At 40.6% G+C, this 18,164-nt stretch overlaps 1 protein-coding gene across 1 annotated transcript; it reads left to right on the forward strand.

Moving 5' to 3' along the window:
• LOC109724931 (putative multidrug resistance protein) lies at positions 228-17,744 on the forward strand. Its single transcript, XM_020253922.1, has 6 exons — positions 228-653; positions 829-883; positions 1,055-1,691; positions 2,145-2,685; positions 15,276-16,166; positions 16,294-17,744. Exons 1-6 carry the CDS (start codon positions 384-386, stop codon positions 17,674-17,676), a joined length of 3,777 nt encoding a protein of 1,258 aa, XP_020109511.1. The 5' UTR covers positions 228-383; the 3' UTR covers positions 17,677-17,744.

Raw genomic sequence — 18,164 nt, forward strand, 5'->3', positions numbered from 1 at the left:
ATAGTTTCCTTTCACGAATATTATTATTTTTATTTTAAAAAAAATATTTATAGATTAATATATACGTAATTGACGTCGTAATTTTAAGTTTACAAGTAGCTATAGCTAGCTAGCGTTGCCGAACTAATAAAGCTCCGCGAATAAAGCTCTAAATATATAGAGAGGGGCACATACGGCTCCTAGCTAAGCTATTACAGCACACCCCCCCCCCCCCCTCTCTCTCTCTCTCTCTCTCTCTTTTTCCCCCTCCCATCTCCTCCTCCGCCTCCATCCACCTCTAAAAATAAATATCCTCGTCGACACAACACAAAAAAAGAAAAACAAACAAGCAATTGAGAAGACGATCGATCGAGGTTGGTTAGTTTAACGCGCGGCGACTATATATGAACAAAATGAAAGAGCAGGCGGCGGCGCCCGCAGCCCCAGCGGCAGCGGCAGCGGCAGCAGCGCCATCGCCTTCTGTGGTGAAGTCTTTCTTCACCGTCTTCATGCACGCGGACGCTGTGGACAACGTTCTGATGCTCCTCGGCTTCGTCGGGGCGGTGGGGGACGGTCTCTCGACCCCCGTCATGCTCCTCATCACCAGCAAAATCTTCAACGACCTCGGCAGCGGCCCTGGCGCTCTCTCCCAGTTCACCCACAAAATCAGCATTGTATGTATACATACCTATATCTATAAAAATATATATATATATATGTGCACGCACCCCCTTCTACCTAAAATTCATTCTCTTAATAATTCCTTCCGATCATTCATTTTGTAATTTCTTTCTTTCCTCTCTCTCTCTCTCTCTCTCTCTCTCTCTTTTGCTTTGGCTGTAACTGCAGAATGCGCGGAATCTGCTGTTCTTGGCGTGCGGAAACTGGGTCATGGCCTTCCTCGGTACGTACGCTATACGTAATTAAGATCGATTTTGTTAAAAAATTAATTTCGAATTTGGAATGTGGAATGAATTTGGAGCGATCGAGTAGAGTAGAGTAGTGTAGTGTAGTGTAGTATAGTGTAGTAGGCATATATGATGACTGACGCACGAAAACGGGCTGCATGGTGCAGAGGGGTTCTGCTGGACGCGAACCGGGGAGCGGCAGGCGGCGCGGATGCGCGCGGGGTATCTGAAGGCGGTGCTGCGGCAGGACGTGGAGTACTTCGACCTCAAGGTGGGGTCCACCACGGAGGTCATCACCAGCGTCTCCAGCGACTCCCTCGTCATCCAGGACGTGCTCAGCGAGAAGGTGCCCAACTTCGTCATGAACGCGTCCATGTTCCTGGGCAGCTACGCCGTGGGGTTCTTCCTGCTGTGGCGGCTGGCGCTGGTGGCGCTGCCCACCGTCCTGCTGCTCATCATCCCGGGCCTCATGTACGGCCGGATGCTCATGGGGCTCGCCAGGGAGATCCGCGACGAGTACGGCAAGGCCGGGGCCGTGGCGGAGCAGGCCGTGTCGTCCGTGCGCACCGTCTACTCCTTCGTGGCCGAGGCCCGCACCATGGAGAGGTTCTCCGCCGCCCTCCAGGACTCGGTCCGCCTCGGCCTCCGCCAGGGCCTCGCCAAGGGCCTCGCCATCGGCAGCAACGGCATCACCTTCGCCATCTGGGCCTTCAACGTCTGGTACGGCAGCCGCCTCGTCATGTACCACGGCGCCCAGGGCGGCACCGTCTTCGCCGTCAGCGCCTCCATCGTCGTCGGCGGCCTGTAAATTTTCTCGATCGATCCATTATTATTAATTAATTACATTTTCTCGGCCAATTTTTTCTTTAATTTCTTGTTTTTTTTCTTTTTCTTTCTTTTTTCTTCCATTTTCGTCAATTGCATTGAATTGAATTGATCGAGAATTATCATGCATCATTAATTATTACTTGTTAATTAAGAGGAGTTGTACATGTTGTCGTCGGATTGTAATTAACTAGTTTAATTTTCGCTGCTCCTCTAATTCCATCACTGACTTACTTAACTAATTATTTCGGTTCAATTATACATATATTCTTAATTATCATGCATCATTAATTATTACTTGTTAAGAGGAGTTGTACATGTTGTCGTCGGATTGTAATTAACTAGTTTAATTTTCGCTGCTCCTCTAATTCCATCACCGACTTACTTAACTAATTATTTCGGTTTTTCAATTATATATGTTCTTAATTGCAGAGCACTTGGGTCGGGGCTCTCCAATGTGAAGTACTTCTCGGAGGCGACCTCGGCCGGAGAGCGAATTCAGGAAGTTATCAGGAGGGTGCCGAAGATCGATTCGGCGAGTGCGGAGGGCGAGGTGCTGGAGAACGTGTCGGGGGACGTCGAATTCAAGGGGGTGGAATTCGCGTACCCGTCGCGGCCGGAGAACCCGATATTCGTGAATTTCAGTCTGAAAGTGCCGGCGGGGAGGACGGTGGCGCTGGTGGGCGGCAGCGGGTCGGGCAAGTCCACGGTGATCGCGCTGCTGGAGAGGTTCTACGACCCGCTGGGGGGCGAGATTTTGGTAGACGGGGTGGACATCCGGAGGCTCAGGCTCAAGTGGCTGAGGTCGCAGATGGGGCTGGTCAGTCAGGAGCCCGCGCTCTTCGCGACTTCCATTAAAGAGAACATTCTCTTCGGCAAAGAGGATGCCACCGCCGAGGAGGTGGTGGCAGCTGCAAAGGCTTCGAATGCTCACAACTTCATCTCCCAGTTGCCCCACGGATATGACACCCAGGTTAGTTTAATTGTTTCTCATGTACCTGCAGGGCTTAATTCGCCCAACTTAATTGCTTCTAGTCTATATTATTATATTGCACTTTAATTATGTCCTCTCTAAATTAACAATTAAGGCAGCTTTAGCTTATTTAAATTTTACTTTAAATAAGAGAATCAAACTACTGGCAATCTAAGCTAGTAATATGATCGATGTAATTAGATCTGCATGCGACCAATATTTAATATTTTAGGTCGGGGGTTTGATTGAGCATTTATATGATCGACCTCCTCTATTATTGATGAGTTAATTTGATCACTATTCAATTAATAATCGAATTCAACTTGATTCAGCAAATTTGATTTGTCAACCCTAGCGATCGAAAATATCAATGTCCAAATCCTTTGAAATTTAGCCTTTTTCTTTCTTTATCTTTTAATTTGAGTGGCTATTATAAATTAAGAGTGGTATAGAACTATATTTATATATATATGAGGTTGTGTGTGATTGGAGGTTTAAGGATAAAATCGTTTTGAATTTTAGTATTAGAGAAAATGACAATAAATAGCGCGCGGAGAAATTAAAGTTGCCTCTAATTGGATGATGAAATTTTAAAATTGTATTCTTATTTGGATTGTAAGGCTAACACTACAATTTAATATATGAAATGCTAAGTCTACTCATAATGAGACGTGCTAAGTCTAAAAAATACCTATTATTATGAGGTCCAGTACTGTAAATAGGCTAACAATAGTTAATTAATTTGGGTCATGAGGTCCTATAATTATTTTGGGCATAAAAAAGATCATGGGGCAATAAGAACAATAAAAAGGAGTTACATATGCTATATATATATATATATATATATATATATGCATGTAGAATGAACAAGAGATAAGAATATATGAGGGAATTTTGGAACAAAACATTGATCACGCGAATATAGGTTTCATTCTAAGTTATTTATTGCATGCTCCGAGAATAATTAACATGGTCCATTTAGGAAGAATATTAGAAATATGTACGCATCGTTACCGTTTTCGCTCATTTATTCCTCTCAAGTGTACGTGGAGGCCTTTTCTAGAAAAGCTAATTTCACACATTAATTATTTAAGAAAAAAAAAATGTAGAAAGACGCGAAAACTTTAGCACTTTTATAAGCAGATGCTTAAACTTTTACTTAAGATCCCTCTCGTTACGTGAACTTACTAATCGAACAACGAGTTTAATCGCATTTCTTGAAAACAATTTTGTATAACCTCTGAAAAAACCTATCTTTTTTCTTCTAGTTAGGATAATAAAGTAGGAGGGATGAAGAATGTATAGTTGTACCTTTCTCATGTGCTAGATAAGATGATATATAATTATATATAGAATGAGGCTACTATACTATTAATAATTCCAAGTCATTAGTGCTATTAAATTTTCAACCCTTGGATGAAGGGACGTGTTGTTAGGATAATAGTGGTTTTCCAGAGTTGAATAAGTAGTTGGTTGAATAATATGACCTAATGGATGGAAATGGTTAAGGATAGGCAAAACACTTGGCAGCACCAAGCGCATGATGCTATTAATAGCATAGCAGCCAAACTCTCTCTCTCTCTCTCTCTCTCTCTCTATATAAATATATATTGTCTTCTAAAACTTTACAAGATTATAAATAATACAAGCAATCAAAATAACTATTTAATTAATAGCTATGTCTTGAGGAGAGGAATCTATTGAACTGTTTGCTAAAGTTTAGATTGTCTAAATCCCCAAATTCGAAGTTTTGACTTTTGTTTTGCAAAAGTGCTAAAGTTTGAGTGGTTTTTGTACTTTTTTTTTTTCCAATTATTAATATCATTCTTATAGGTGCAAGTATATAAAAATTTATTCTTAACTATCCCGGAATAGTAAGTATAAATTTATACCTGTAAAATTTATATCCAAACCAAATGGGGCTAAAATAATATATAAATTTGCTAGTGCACTAACAATATATAAAAGATGTATATTTTGTAGGGCACCCGAGGCATATCTCATTATATCTATAACTTGATATTGATGGTTGATTACGAGTGTTCGGTGATGATTTGTCAAAATCAGAGCTTTGTGGGGCCCACACACATGTGAATTTTGTAATTTTCTACCATTGAAGTTTTAAGCATTTTGGGTATATATTTATCACGTAAACTTACTTTTCATGCATGTCAAATAACTGAATAAGATATAACCAAATTCACATCAGTTCTTTATGAAGTTAACAATGTGTAATTAATCCAAAATTAAGAACATATATAGTTCTAAAATTTAAGTACACAAAGAGAGCACAAACGTTCTAATACCAAGTCAGCAATATCCAGGTATGTATCTACCACTAGATCACTAGTACATTTATAATCTTTTCCTCATTTAGGAGTTGTGAGACTATTTGCAACTTTTTTGATTGCCATATTGTTGCATTAATTTCATGTGTGCATTTGCCATGTAGGGATAAAATTAACTAACATTAATTTCTGCAGAATCTACTTAATTAATTATGAGAATGACTAATTACTATTAAGCATCTATAAATGTTCTTCTAACAACACCCAGAATTGGTGCTTAACTAACAAAAATAACATGCCAAAACTAAGCAAAAATTGACCTATGTTGTTGGAAACTGATTTTAGACTATTTTGTAGTATACAGAGAACTAGCTCTTGGACTGTTCTACAGTAAAAGCTTCCTCCACCACAAGTTTTCATTGCCAATCAACCTCAAACTCAGAAAGTGCCAATAATGGGAATAATTAACTTGCTGACCCATATCACTATCTAATCTTTCTTTCCATCCTTCTTATTTTTGGGTGAGAGCAATGCCATTATCTACTTGTCTCTTGCTTGCTTAGCTCAATTATTCTGCCTCCTCATCTCCAAAGAGATTTAAGATTCCTTTAATTAACTGTCTCATCTTAGAAACCACATGTCAATCAAATGATGTGATCTGACAGAAACTTGTAATCCAGATGTCTTCATCCAATGGCTGCAAATGGCCACCATATTTTGGAGCTGCTGCTCCATGATGGAGACTATTATTGAATAACTATTTGGTATACAATAATTTTTCGGTAAAAATGTATCAAACTTACTTCAACTAATTAAGGACCAATTTGAATTTACTATTTGACTTATTAAAGATTTAAGGAAAAACTTCAAATACTCCCTCAGTGGTTTCGCACTTTCGTATTTTAGTACCCTGTTGTTTAAAGTGTATCAAGTTAGTACCCTGTGGTTTCGCACTTTCTCACTTTACTACCTTGTGGTTTAAAGTGTATCAAGTTAGTACTCTGTGGTTTCATTTTTGTATCAAGTTAGTACCCTGTGGATTCATTTTTTCTTTTTATTATCCATTTCGGGATATTTTTTTCGTTAAATTAGTGACAAAGTTAAAACTAAAGGGTACTAAAATAAATATTCATTAAACCTAGGTAGAATATTTGAAGTTTTTTTTGTATATAATTTAACGAAATATTAAACCATATGGTACTAAAGTGATCGAGAAAGTACAAAACCACAGGGTACTAACTTGATACACTTCAAACCATAGGATACTAAAGTGAGAAAGTGCGAAACCACAGGGTACTAACTTGATACACTTTAAACCACGGGGTACTAAAGTGAGAAAGTGCGAAACCACTTGGAGGTATTTGAAGTTTTCCCAAGATTTAATTTTGCTATCCAAACATTTCAATTTATATGATTTGGATAAGAACTTTGTTCAAAATATAAACTAATATTTTACTTTTTGTGAATCTATAGTTGCGAAAATTGTATAAAATATACTAACTAAACTTGAAAAAATAAACGATGCATTCAAATTTTGAATTAAAAGTATTGTTGACTGATTCAAATCAAACAAAGTAAAAGATTGGTAGTAAAATAAAAATTTTAAAATGTGGAGTATTTGAATCGAAATGGTCCATTGTTTAACTGACCGTCCCTAGTATAAGTCGCAAAGGACTTGGTGGTTGGTACCCTAGATACCAAGTTCGAATCCTAGATGATTTAGATTTCCAGCTAAATTTATTTCTAAATGAAATAAATGAAACATATATAGAATGCTACCTTTCTCTCTCTCAAAAAAAAAAAAAAAATCTTCAAATAGATGCTTGTTCCAACTAAATTAGTCAACATTGGCTACACAGAACACGATTGGGATTAGATAACTAGACACCGTTAAAAAAAATCTAAGACAAAAACACAACGAGTAAAATAATATTTTATAAATATAAAGGGTTATTTGCATATACGTCCTTACAAACATAGTGAATTGTGAAAATATTCCTACAAAACGGAAACTCCATAAGTTGTTCCTGTAAAAGTCTTAAGTTATGCAGATATGCTCCTGCCGTCCAGATCTGTTAGAAAATTTTCGTTAACCACGGTTAAAATACTTAACCATGATTAATTATAGTGTGAATTGACGTATTTACCCTTCTTTNGAAATTCTCTTAGTAGAAAGTATGCTTTAATTCTTCGGAACTCCAAATAAATATATCTGCACATACAAAAACCAGTTCTATTTATTATATCACATATTAAAGTTTTGATAAACCAAATTAGAAATCTAAACTTTTTATCATCATCATAAACAATTATCTAACCTTCTATAGGGTGGGAACACGATCTAGCCTTTCTCCTTTTTTTCACCTCTTTTTAGCTTTACTATTATATGGTCTTTGGACACTACATGCAATATTCAATGCTTCAATTCCCACAACTCTCTAGCTCATAAGTTGCACAATGAACTAGCTTTCTATTTTTGATTTTGTTATTTTTAGTTTCTTCAAACAGTTTACAATGAATTAGTTAGTTGGCCTACTCTAATCTACTACATATTATTCCACCTCCTATGGTCAGATAAAGTCACAAGATTACACTTTTGTCTTTGTTAGGGACCAAAATTAATCTAGTTTCCTTGGCTTCCACTTAATTTCATGCATGCCCATCATCAATGAACGGATCCATTTGTCCCCTTCTTGAGCAAATAGAAAAAAACTAATCATTACTTTGTGTGTATACGAGTTGTTTTTATCTTTGCTTTGTCTTCTTATACTCAGAGACTAGAGATAGCCTCATAGTTATTATTTTCTTTTAATCTGTGAGTGGAGTAGATTCTCTTACCTCCTCCTAAAGCAAGAAAAAAATTAATTATTATACTTTTGTGATATACAGTTTGTCTCCATCCAAAAGCTATATACCATGCATAATGAAGAGCACTTGAATTTTACTTTAAGATACCTATTACTAAAAGACTAGCTAGAAGAGAGAGAGAGAGAGAGAATTAAAAGAAGGTTAGGTTCCCTTTCATATATAAGAAAATGAAAAGATGAAAAAAAGGTTAGGTTCCCTGCCATAAAAAGCTTCACTTTGTTTCACTTTGTTCTCCAACTTTTATATTTTATTCGAATAATCGAATTTTTACAATTCTTTATTTTCAGTCCTTTGGTCTCTTAATTAGGGGAGGTTTATTTCATAGAAAAGAGGGGGATACATTGTTTTCGACTATAAATATTTATTTTTGCTGCCTGGTTTGTTATAAATAACTTTGTTCATAATTTTACTTGTCCAAAATAGCCATAACTGACTTTATCCTGGATGGTGCCGAAGTCAATTATGGAAGAGAAGATAATAATAGCAAATTTACTAATGTAAATTTTTGTTACCTTCTTTTATGATAGTATAGAAACTTTCAATAAAATAAACAAAAAAAGAAATAATTAACTACAGCCCCAAAATCATTGACTTTCTATAAACAAGTAATGTTGAAAAAATATTTTCCCCCCTCCCCCCCCCCCACCTTTAGTTCAATTGAACATCATTTTCAGCCTGAAAATTATTATGGATGAACAAATAGATCTTATTGTTAGAAGATAATTTATTAGCTAGACCCAGTGCATCCGTGCATTACGCACTACAAATGCATCAATTTATCTCCAACTTTCAATCCGATCATAGAAAAGATATAAACCCACTCAAAAGTAGGGTGGAGACTGAAGTGTTAATTGTCAGAAGGGGGGCATTGGATTCATATATAGTGGTACAAATGCAGAGATCCTATAAGAAGTTCCTTCACTAATAGTAAATTTGGCAAAAGATTAAAATCAAATTTCTTCAAAACTTCAGTGTTGAATATCCAACTTACCAGTCTGTTTGGCATCAAATTTAAATAAAATTCAGTGGAGTTCAGTTGAGACAAAATTTAGAGATAAAGTAATTTGTCTGGGTTTAAACGAAGTTCAACTAGTTGTATTCCGCTTTATTTTTTGGTAAAAGATGAAAAATTAGTTCAATTTAATTATTTTTTCCATTCTATCCTCAGATGAATAGTAAGGAAGATTTTCTTTTTTTTTTAAAAAAAAAGAAAGACATCATGCTGTTGGAAACCACAACCTGCTGTTGATCCGATACGTTGGAATTCTGTAACTGAAGCATCGAATCGGAGTTTTACCATAAATTCGTCTTCTCAGCAGAAGTTGATGTATTCATAAAAGAGAGAGAAAAAATCAAACAGAAAATATGCGGATAAAATAAGATCCATTAAATAAGAGAAGATTGTATCTGACTCCTCTTCTACAATAGAGTAGCTATAACCCGAGTTCTCTTTTTGAATCTCTCCTTCCTTCTCTCATCTTTTTTTAACCTAAAAGACTACTCTCTCTTTTTCTCTCTCACATGTACTCATGCACTAGGTGCATACAACCGGGCCTAAGCTTCTCCACGGTACAGTCACCACCATAAAAAAGCTCTCTCATTTGTACACCACCTAGGCGCACTCACTAATTTCCATATATGGAGCTATATATAAGGCTTCACCCAAGATGTACACAAATCCTAGGTTAATTAAGATTCCTACTCCAAATAATATTTAAATTATATTTAGTTTATCTCCGGTAGATGTAAATATTTATCTTAATCTAGTTAGATTTATACTCTAATTAATATTTAAATCTTAATTTATCTTCAATAGATTTAAATATTAATTTTTATCCAATCAGAAAATCAACTAAAAATTTAACCAAATCCTAACAATCTCCACCTTGGTTGGATTTGTAGCCTTGAACCGCCGCGTCAAACTCACCATGCAAGCTCCATCTTGAGCTTGTCTCATCTTTTTGATGTCGCCGCATCCGCCGCTCTATCTCGAGCGACTTCACCTCCGCGAACTTTTGGAACCCAAGTTGACTTCACTCTTGTTCTAACTGTGCTCCTGCTCAGAACATAAAAGTTTCAATACTTATTTGCCTTGCACACGACCCAATCTTACTTTCGGATCCTCATAGCTCCACCTGAAGTCGAAAAATTACAACCCTTCGAGTCCAACGCGCTTAGCAAGATCAAATTTTGCTGCAAACCAGGAATGTGTGGTGCACACGCCAGCATCCTCATGACCCCATCATGCATCCGGATCTTTGTTGTGCTGACTCCCATAACTTTGCACACCATTCCATTCCCCATTAGAGTCTTTTCATCTTTGATCGCCTTATAGATAGCAAAAGACTCTTTTTCCGGGCATATGTGAAAGAACACGCTGAATCGAGTACTCGCGCATCATCCAAAATTTTTGCACCTTCGGTTGCCGCATACAGCACATCAGAATCGATTATCTCCGACTGTGCCGTATGCGCCATCGCTTTCGCCTTGTCCTGCTTCATGACAATTTTCTCCTTCTGTCGTTTTAAGTCCTTCAGATTATTCTAAAACTTTCGACAGTTGCACTTTATATGTCCTTTCTTGTGACAGTAGAAGCACTCTACCTCAGATAGTGGCTTCTTCTGTCGATCTCCAGTCACTGATGTTGCCGTCTCTTTCTTCGCTCTCACCACCAGAGCAGTATTACGGCTCTGCGTGCAGGACTCCTAAGTTATCTTCTGCATCTCGTTCGAGTGAAGCGCCGCCGTGACCGCCTCCACGCTTATGATCTCCTTGTCATAAAGCAACGTGATCGCCAGATGCTCATATGCCACCGATTGTGAAGATAATAAAATGAGCGCCTTGTCCTCGCCATCCAGATTGACTCCGATACTAGTCAACTGGGCCACCACCTTGTTGAACTCGTTTAGATGCTCGTGTGGTCTCGCCGTTTCTTACATCCGCAGCATAAACAGTCACTGCTTCAGATACAATCTGTTTGTTAGGGACTTGGTCATGTACAGATCTTCTATCTTCCACAACTTCACCGATGTTGTCTCGCTGGCTACATTGTAAAGAACCTTATCTGTTAATAATAAATTGTGACACCCCGACTTTCCAGGGGTTACCCATCCTAGGACTACTCCCGTCCTAGCACGCTTAACTCTCTTAACCTCTTGGGTCTAGCCACCACTCAAAATGCTTAAGCCGGGTTAAGAGTTTAGCCCTATTATATCTTATATATAGGACTATCTGGGGTCTCACAATCTCCCCTGCCTTTAAGCCTTGACGTCCTCGTCAGGCTCAGACTCACAAGTACCAGGCGATGCGAGACTCGTCTCGCTAGCCGTCATCCAGACCCTCTTAGTCGAGACTCATCTCACACTTCCGGCTGGTAATTGATTCTGATACCATCTGTGATGCCCGACTTCCCAGGGGTCACCCATCCTAGGACTACTCCGTCCTAGCACGCTTAACTCTCTAACCTCTTGGGTCTAGCCACCACCCAAAATACTTAAGCCGGGTTAAGAGTTTAGCCCTATTATATCTTATATATAGGACTATCTGGGTCTCACATAAATGAAGCGTACTCTACATCTTTTCACTCCATCTTATCCATGCCGTATTCGTGACCTCCGCCGGCTTTGCCTCTTTCCTGTTTAATTTCAAGTTTCATCCAAATCCTGCTGTACGAGGATTGCCGTACTTTAATCAACCATAATACGAAAATTGTTCTTGCTGTCGAACTTCTCGATTCGAATTTCGTGGCCATCTTCGTCGATCTCTCTCGTAGCTCAGTAACCTTAAGCGCTGATACCAATTGTTGAGAATCCGGTACTCGCCTGATACCGAATTTTGAAAATCCGCAACCGCTCCGATACCGATGCTGTTGATCCGTACGGATAGTTGTGATTCTGTAACGGAAGCGTCGAATCAAATTTTACTATAAATCTGTCTCTTTAGCAAACTGATACAATCATAGAAGAGAGAAATAAGAATCAAACAGAAAATATATAGGTAAAATAAGATTCATAAAATAAAAAAAGATTACACCTGACTTCTCTTCTGCAATAGAGTAGCTACAATCCAACCCCTTTTAGAGTAGCTACAACCCGATCCCTCTTTTTGAATCTCTCCTATCATTCTCTCATCTTTTATTAACCTAAAAGACTACTCTCTTTTTTTCTCTCTCACATGCATCCGTGCACCAGGTGCATACAACCGGGCCTAGGCTTCCCCACGATACGGTTACCACCATAAAAAAGCTCTCTAGATCTCATCCGTACACCACCTTGGCACACTCACCAATTTGCATACATGGAGCTATATATAAGGCTTCATCAAAGATGTATCCAAATCCTAGTATAATTAGGATTCCTACTCCAAAATCTATATTAAGTTTATCTCCAATAGATTTAAATATTTATATTAATCTAGTTAGATTTATAATCTAATTGATATTTAAATCTTAATTTATTTTCAATAGATTTAAATATTAGTTCTTATCCAACTAGAAAATCAATTACAAATCTAACCAAATCCTAACACATGCTATCCGCTTCGTTTATTTCTTAAAGAAATAAACTTAGCTAGAAATGTGAATCAACAAGAATTTAAACTTATGATCTTGAGTATCAACCACGAAGCCTTTTGCCACTTGCGTTAGAGACAGTCAGTATAGTAAGGAAGATGTTATAATTAATTTATGAAGTGTTATTTTAGGGTTATTGGTAAAGTATAATTAATAGTAAATGGATTCTTTTCAAATCCGTCCTTAAATAGTAGGAATCGGATGAGATCGAGTTAATTGTTTTGTGAGAGATCCCATCAAGCTCTCTGCTTAAATTGAATTTCTATTAACTTATGGTACCAAACGACAGATTTAGATAAAAAAAAAATGCTTAGTAGAGAGGTTTTAAGGAGTGGGCTGGTATGCTTCTGGAAGCATGGAGTTCTCCGTGCTTCCAAGTTGTTTTCGATGTTCGGACTTTCGAATCAACGATCGGCTCCATTAGAGTTGATCTAGAGTATTTGAAGTACCTAGAAAATAAATTTTGTGATTTTTCGATATCATTTGCCTAGTAATCGAAGGGGTTCAAAATTAATAATTTTAACGGCCGTGGTGAGCCGTTTGCAAGTTTAACGGTGTAGAGATATCCAAATTACATGAAATTTTGATAGAAAATTCTTTATACGGTATAAAACAAGATCAATAACTTTGATCTAAAATTTTAATGTCATATCATCATATTTTGTATAATTTTTATTTTCAGCTGTTGATTTTGATCCTGTTGATGCCAAAATTGAAATTAATATGCCGACCTAATCCACATATGAGCCAATAAGGACACGTGGTACACCAGGAGTCGGCAATAAGGCGCCTGAATGTTTTAGGCGGGAACGGTTGAGAAGTGGGCATAACTTCCACGATGGAGCGTAACTTGCATGAGGAGTGGGCGTAACTTCCACGATCATGGTTACAACCACTCCCCCCACTACTTTCAACCGACCAATAATGTGGGCTGAGAAGACATCACTATAAATAGTAACTTTAAAGCCTGTAATAAAGGTCTTTCTCCATCCTGAACGAGAAGACCACCCTTATTTCCTCTGCATTTTATCGCTTTTCTAGGAGTAGTCTAAATGTAATCTTTTTCTTTTCCGCATTTATTGCTTTCCTAGGAGTAGTTCGCTAAGTAGAACCCTCGAGTCTGTCTGCCCCACGGGCATCACTCCGTTGTAGACTACATTTGCAGAGTCTGTCTGCCCCACGGGCATCACTCTGTTGTAAACTATATTTCTGAGTTTGTATGTCCTTCGGGCACACTCTTTTTTATTATTATATAAAGGCATTCGGCTATTTCAGCCGACCAGTCATTGTGTACTTCTTCCATTCGGCTCTTTCAGCCGACCAGTTACTGTGTACTTCTTCCATTCGGCACTTCTGCCGATATTGATCCCTGCACAGTTCGTACATTCGGCTCTTCCAGCCGAAACGATTCTATAGTAGTGGTTTTTAAACCCGGCTGGCTCGATCCCTCGTCAGCTGAATCGCTTGATCTATCGAAAGGCGCAAACTTCGAGGGTCATTATCCGCAGCCGTTCCTCACCCTGACGCGCTTCCCGAGAAGGATCTTTGACCGGATCAAGGGTTGGAAAATTCGGCTACTAACAGATCCACTTCAATCACTAGGCAAATGATATCGAAAAATGGCAAAATTTATTTTCTAGATACTTCAAATACTTTAGATCAAGTCTAACGGAGCCGATCGTCGATTCGAAAGTCCGAACATCAAAAACAATTTGGAAGCACGGAACGTTCCGTGCTTCCAAAAGCATACCAGACGCACTCGGTTTTAAGATTATAGAGTGAAACTTGACTAAAAGCTGTTGGACTAGCAGTGCAGTTTACCAGATCTCTCTTGATGTGTCCTCTTAAACTTGCTTGTTAATTAGTGCTTCTCGATCTATAACTAAAAGACTTGGTGACAAGATTAGATATATAATGATGAGATTTCTTCTCTTCATCTTGTCGCTTTGAATTTCTACACCTTGGTTGATGAGGGTTTTATTGTGAGGGGGGTTGTTCTTTTTTAATCTACCCATCTTTGCGTGCATGATGAGTGTTATCTGCGAAGTGGCTTGCTTGATGTGTGCAATGTTGGTGGGCACACCAGCTCCTGCCTAGATGGATCACTTCACTGTAGAAATTTGTGAGCACTATATATTATCTGTACATTTTGAGTGAATTGATTGTCCATTTTGATTTTTTAGAATTATAATTAGCACCGACAATCTAACAATTCTCTAGTTTTAGTTAGAATGAAAAATGTAGTGTACCAAAAATTTTTTCCTCTAAATTTATTTTCTTCTGTAAGCAATTTGTTTGGAGCACCAGCTCGTTGCCGAATTGTCTCTTAAATATTTTATTTTCTTTTATTTTTATTTAATCGCAAAAGGAGTTTAACGTAGTAGCATCTCCTAGCATTAAAAAAATCTCATCATTAGCTAGTACACTGAGTAAGAATTTATCGAGAACAAATTAATTAACCTTTTAGTCTTTTCAATAGTGGAATTGGTCTATTAGCGTTTGGTTCCGGAGGCTCAATTACACTTAAATATATTTAAATATAGATAGTATTACTCATTGTATTATTTTATTATTATTATTTTTTTTACCTCTCTTCTGACTTCAGTTCGGATGGGCCGAAGTCAATTACGTTGTTTCGGATAACTCAAATTTCGACTGTAGCTTTATTAACAACAAAAATAAGTGCTTACGGTCGAAATCAACTTCGCTGGTCTCCACTTTCACACAAAAGAAACATGCCCTTAACTTTCTATGTGGTACAACTCTGTACTTAATTTGTTTCTGTCAAATGAACATAATAAGCACGTTGAGAAGAGGAATTTATTATCAAAAGTTTTCTTGGGCTTAAATATATATGCAAGCAGGTTGGAGAACGGGGAGTGCAGATGTCGGGGGGACAGAAGCAAAGAATAGCGATAGCGAGGGCCATTCTCAAGTCCCCCAAGATCCTCCTGCTCGACGAGGCCACCAGCGCGCTGGACACGGAGTCGGAGCGCGTCGTGCAGGACGCGCTCGACGCGGCCTCCGTCGGCCGGACCACCATTGTGATCGCGCACCGCCTCTCCACCGTGCGCAACGCCGACGTGATCGCGGTCATGCAGGCCGGCGAGGTCCGCGAGCTCGGCTCCCACGACGAGCTCATCGCCGACGACGGCGCCCTCTACTCCTCTCTCGTCCGCCTGCAGCAGGCGAAAGACTCCCGAGAGGAGGGCGTGCTGCCGGCGGCGACTGGTTCGTCCTCCCAGCTGGGCAGCAGCAGCCACAGCATGAGCAGGAGGTTCTCGGCCGCCAGCAGGTCCAGCTCGGCGCGCTCGTCCGGCAAGGACGACGGCGACGGCGATGACGCGGAGCTGCGGACGCTGCCGGTGCCATCGTTCCGGAGGCTGCTGATGATGAATGCGCCGGAGTGGAAGCAGGCGGTCCTGGGGAGCTTCAGCGCAGTCGTGTTCGGCGGAGTGCAGCCGGTCTACGCGTACGCCATGGGGAGCATGATATCCGTCTATTTTCTGACGGACGACGGCGAGATCAAGGCGAAGACGAGGACCTACGCGCTCATCTTCGTGGGGCTGTCGGTGCTGTCGTTCCTGATCAATATAGGACAGCACTACAACTTTGGGGCCATGGGAGAGTACCTCACGAAGAGGGTCAGGGAGCGGATGCTCTCCAAGATCCTAACCTTCGAGGTCGGCTGGTTCGATCAGGACGACAACTCTTCTGGGGCCATCTGCTCCCAGCTAGCCAAGGATGCCAATGTGGTCAGTAGCACACACGCTCTCTCTCTCTCTCTCTTTCTCTCTCTCTCTCTCTCTCAAGAACACACCCAAATACATATTTATTTGGCTAAGAATTAAACATGACTGCATGATCTTCTTGTGCTTGCAGGTGAGATCACTAGTCGGAGACAGGATGGCTCTGATCATTCAAACCGTCTCCGCCGTCACCATCGCGTGCACCATGGGTCTCGTCATTGCGTGGCGATTGGCTCTGGTCATGATCGCCGTCCAGCCCCTCATCATCGTCTGCTTCTACGCTCGCCGAGTCCTCCTCAAGAGCATGTCCAAGAAGGCCGTCAAGGCGCAAGCCGAGAGCAGCAAGCTCGCCGCGGAGGCCGTTTCCAACCTCCGCACCGTCACCGCCTTCTCCTCGCAGGACCGCATTCTCCGCCTGTTCGACGTCGCCCAAGAGGGCCCACGCAGGGAAAGCATTCGGCAGTCGTGGTTCGCCGGCCTAGGCCTCGCCACCTCCATGAGCCTCATGACTTGCACTTGGGCCCTCGACTTTTGGTACGGCGGCAAGCTCCTCACGGAGGGGCTTATCACGGCCAAGGCTCTATTTCAAACGTTTATGATTCTCGTCAGCACCGGTCGGGTCATCGCGGATGCCGGCAGCATGACGACCGACTTAGCCAAGGGTGCCGACGCGGTTGGTTCCGTGTTTGCCGTGCTCGATCGGGACACTCGCATTAATCCTGAGGACCCTGAGGGTTACAAGCCGGAGAAGCTCAAAGGCGAGGTGGATATTAAGGGAGTCGACTTCGCCTACCCGGCGCGACCTGATGTGATCATCTTTAAAGGGTTCTCGTTGAGCATCCGTGCCGGTAAGTCGACCGCACTTGTTGGGCATAGCGGGTCCGGCAAATCCACCATCATCGGGCTTATTGAGCGGTTCTATGATCCGCTGAAGGGGTCGGTGAGAATTGACGGGCGGGACATCAGGGAGTACCACCTGCGTTCCGTAAGGAGGCACATAGGGATGGTCGGCCAAGAGCCGACGTTGTTTGCGGGGACCATTCGCGATAACATCATCTACGGGACGGATGCTGCGACCGAGGCGGAGATCGAGAATGCCGCGAGGGCCGCGAACGCGCACGACTTCATAAGCAACCTTAAAGACGGATACGGCACGTGGTGCGGCGATCGCGGCGTTCAGCTGTCCGGCGGGCAAAAGCAGCGGATCGCAATTGCGAGGGCGATACTGAAGAATCCGGCGATTCTGCTGCTGGACGAGGCAACAAGTGCTCTCGACAGCCAGTCCGAGAAGGTGGTGCAAGAGGCTCTAGAGAGAGTGATGGTGGGGAGGACCAGCGTTGTGGTGGCTCATAGGCTGAGCACTATACAGAATTGTGATCTTATAGCTGTGCTAGAGAGGGGAGTGGTTGTGGAGAAGGGGACTCATGCTTCTCTCATGGCTAAGGGGCCTACGGGAACGTACTTTGGGCTGGTCAGACTCCAGCAAGGTGTCAAATTAGGAATTAATCAACACTGAATTCCTTATCTTAATTATAACTGATACTATTATTCGATATATATTTCATAAGCGGTTTGATTTCTCAACTTTGGATGAATATTTTCGCTAGATTGCGTGCTCAGTAATCTATATATGCAATTAAGTACTGATCTATATTTATACACATACATCTGCTATCAACTACTCTGCACAACTAATTGGAGCAGATTAATTGTAACACTAATTACCTGTCGGACCTCAACAAAAGTACTTCAATTTGGAAATAGAGAAAGATTTTTGCTTTTTTTTTTCCGAGAGAAATATCTTCTTTTTTTCTTTTAAGAGAATGGTAATGCGCTATCCACTTCAGGAGATGAACTAAGCTGCACAGATTAAGACCTTTCGGGAACCAAAAAAAAGTGCATGCAATAAGACAAAAAGAGAAAAAAATAATTAAGTGAAACAGGAATGTGTAACATTGTATAGCATTACTCAGCACACTCCCCCACCAGAAATTAAGAGGAGAA

This window comes from Ananas comosus, linkage group 19 (assembly GCF_001540865.1).
Source record: "Ananas comosus cultivar F153 linkage group 19, ASM154086v1, whole genome shotgun sequence".
NCBI classification, from domain to species: Eukaryota; Viridiplantae; Streptophyta; class Magnoliopsida; order Poales; family Bromeliaceae; genus Ananas; species Ananas comosus.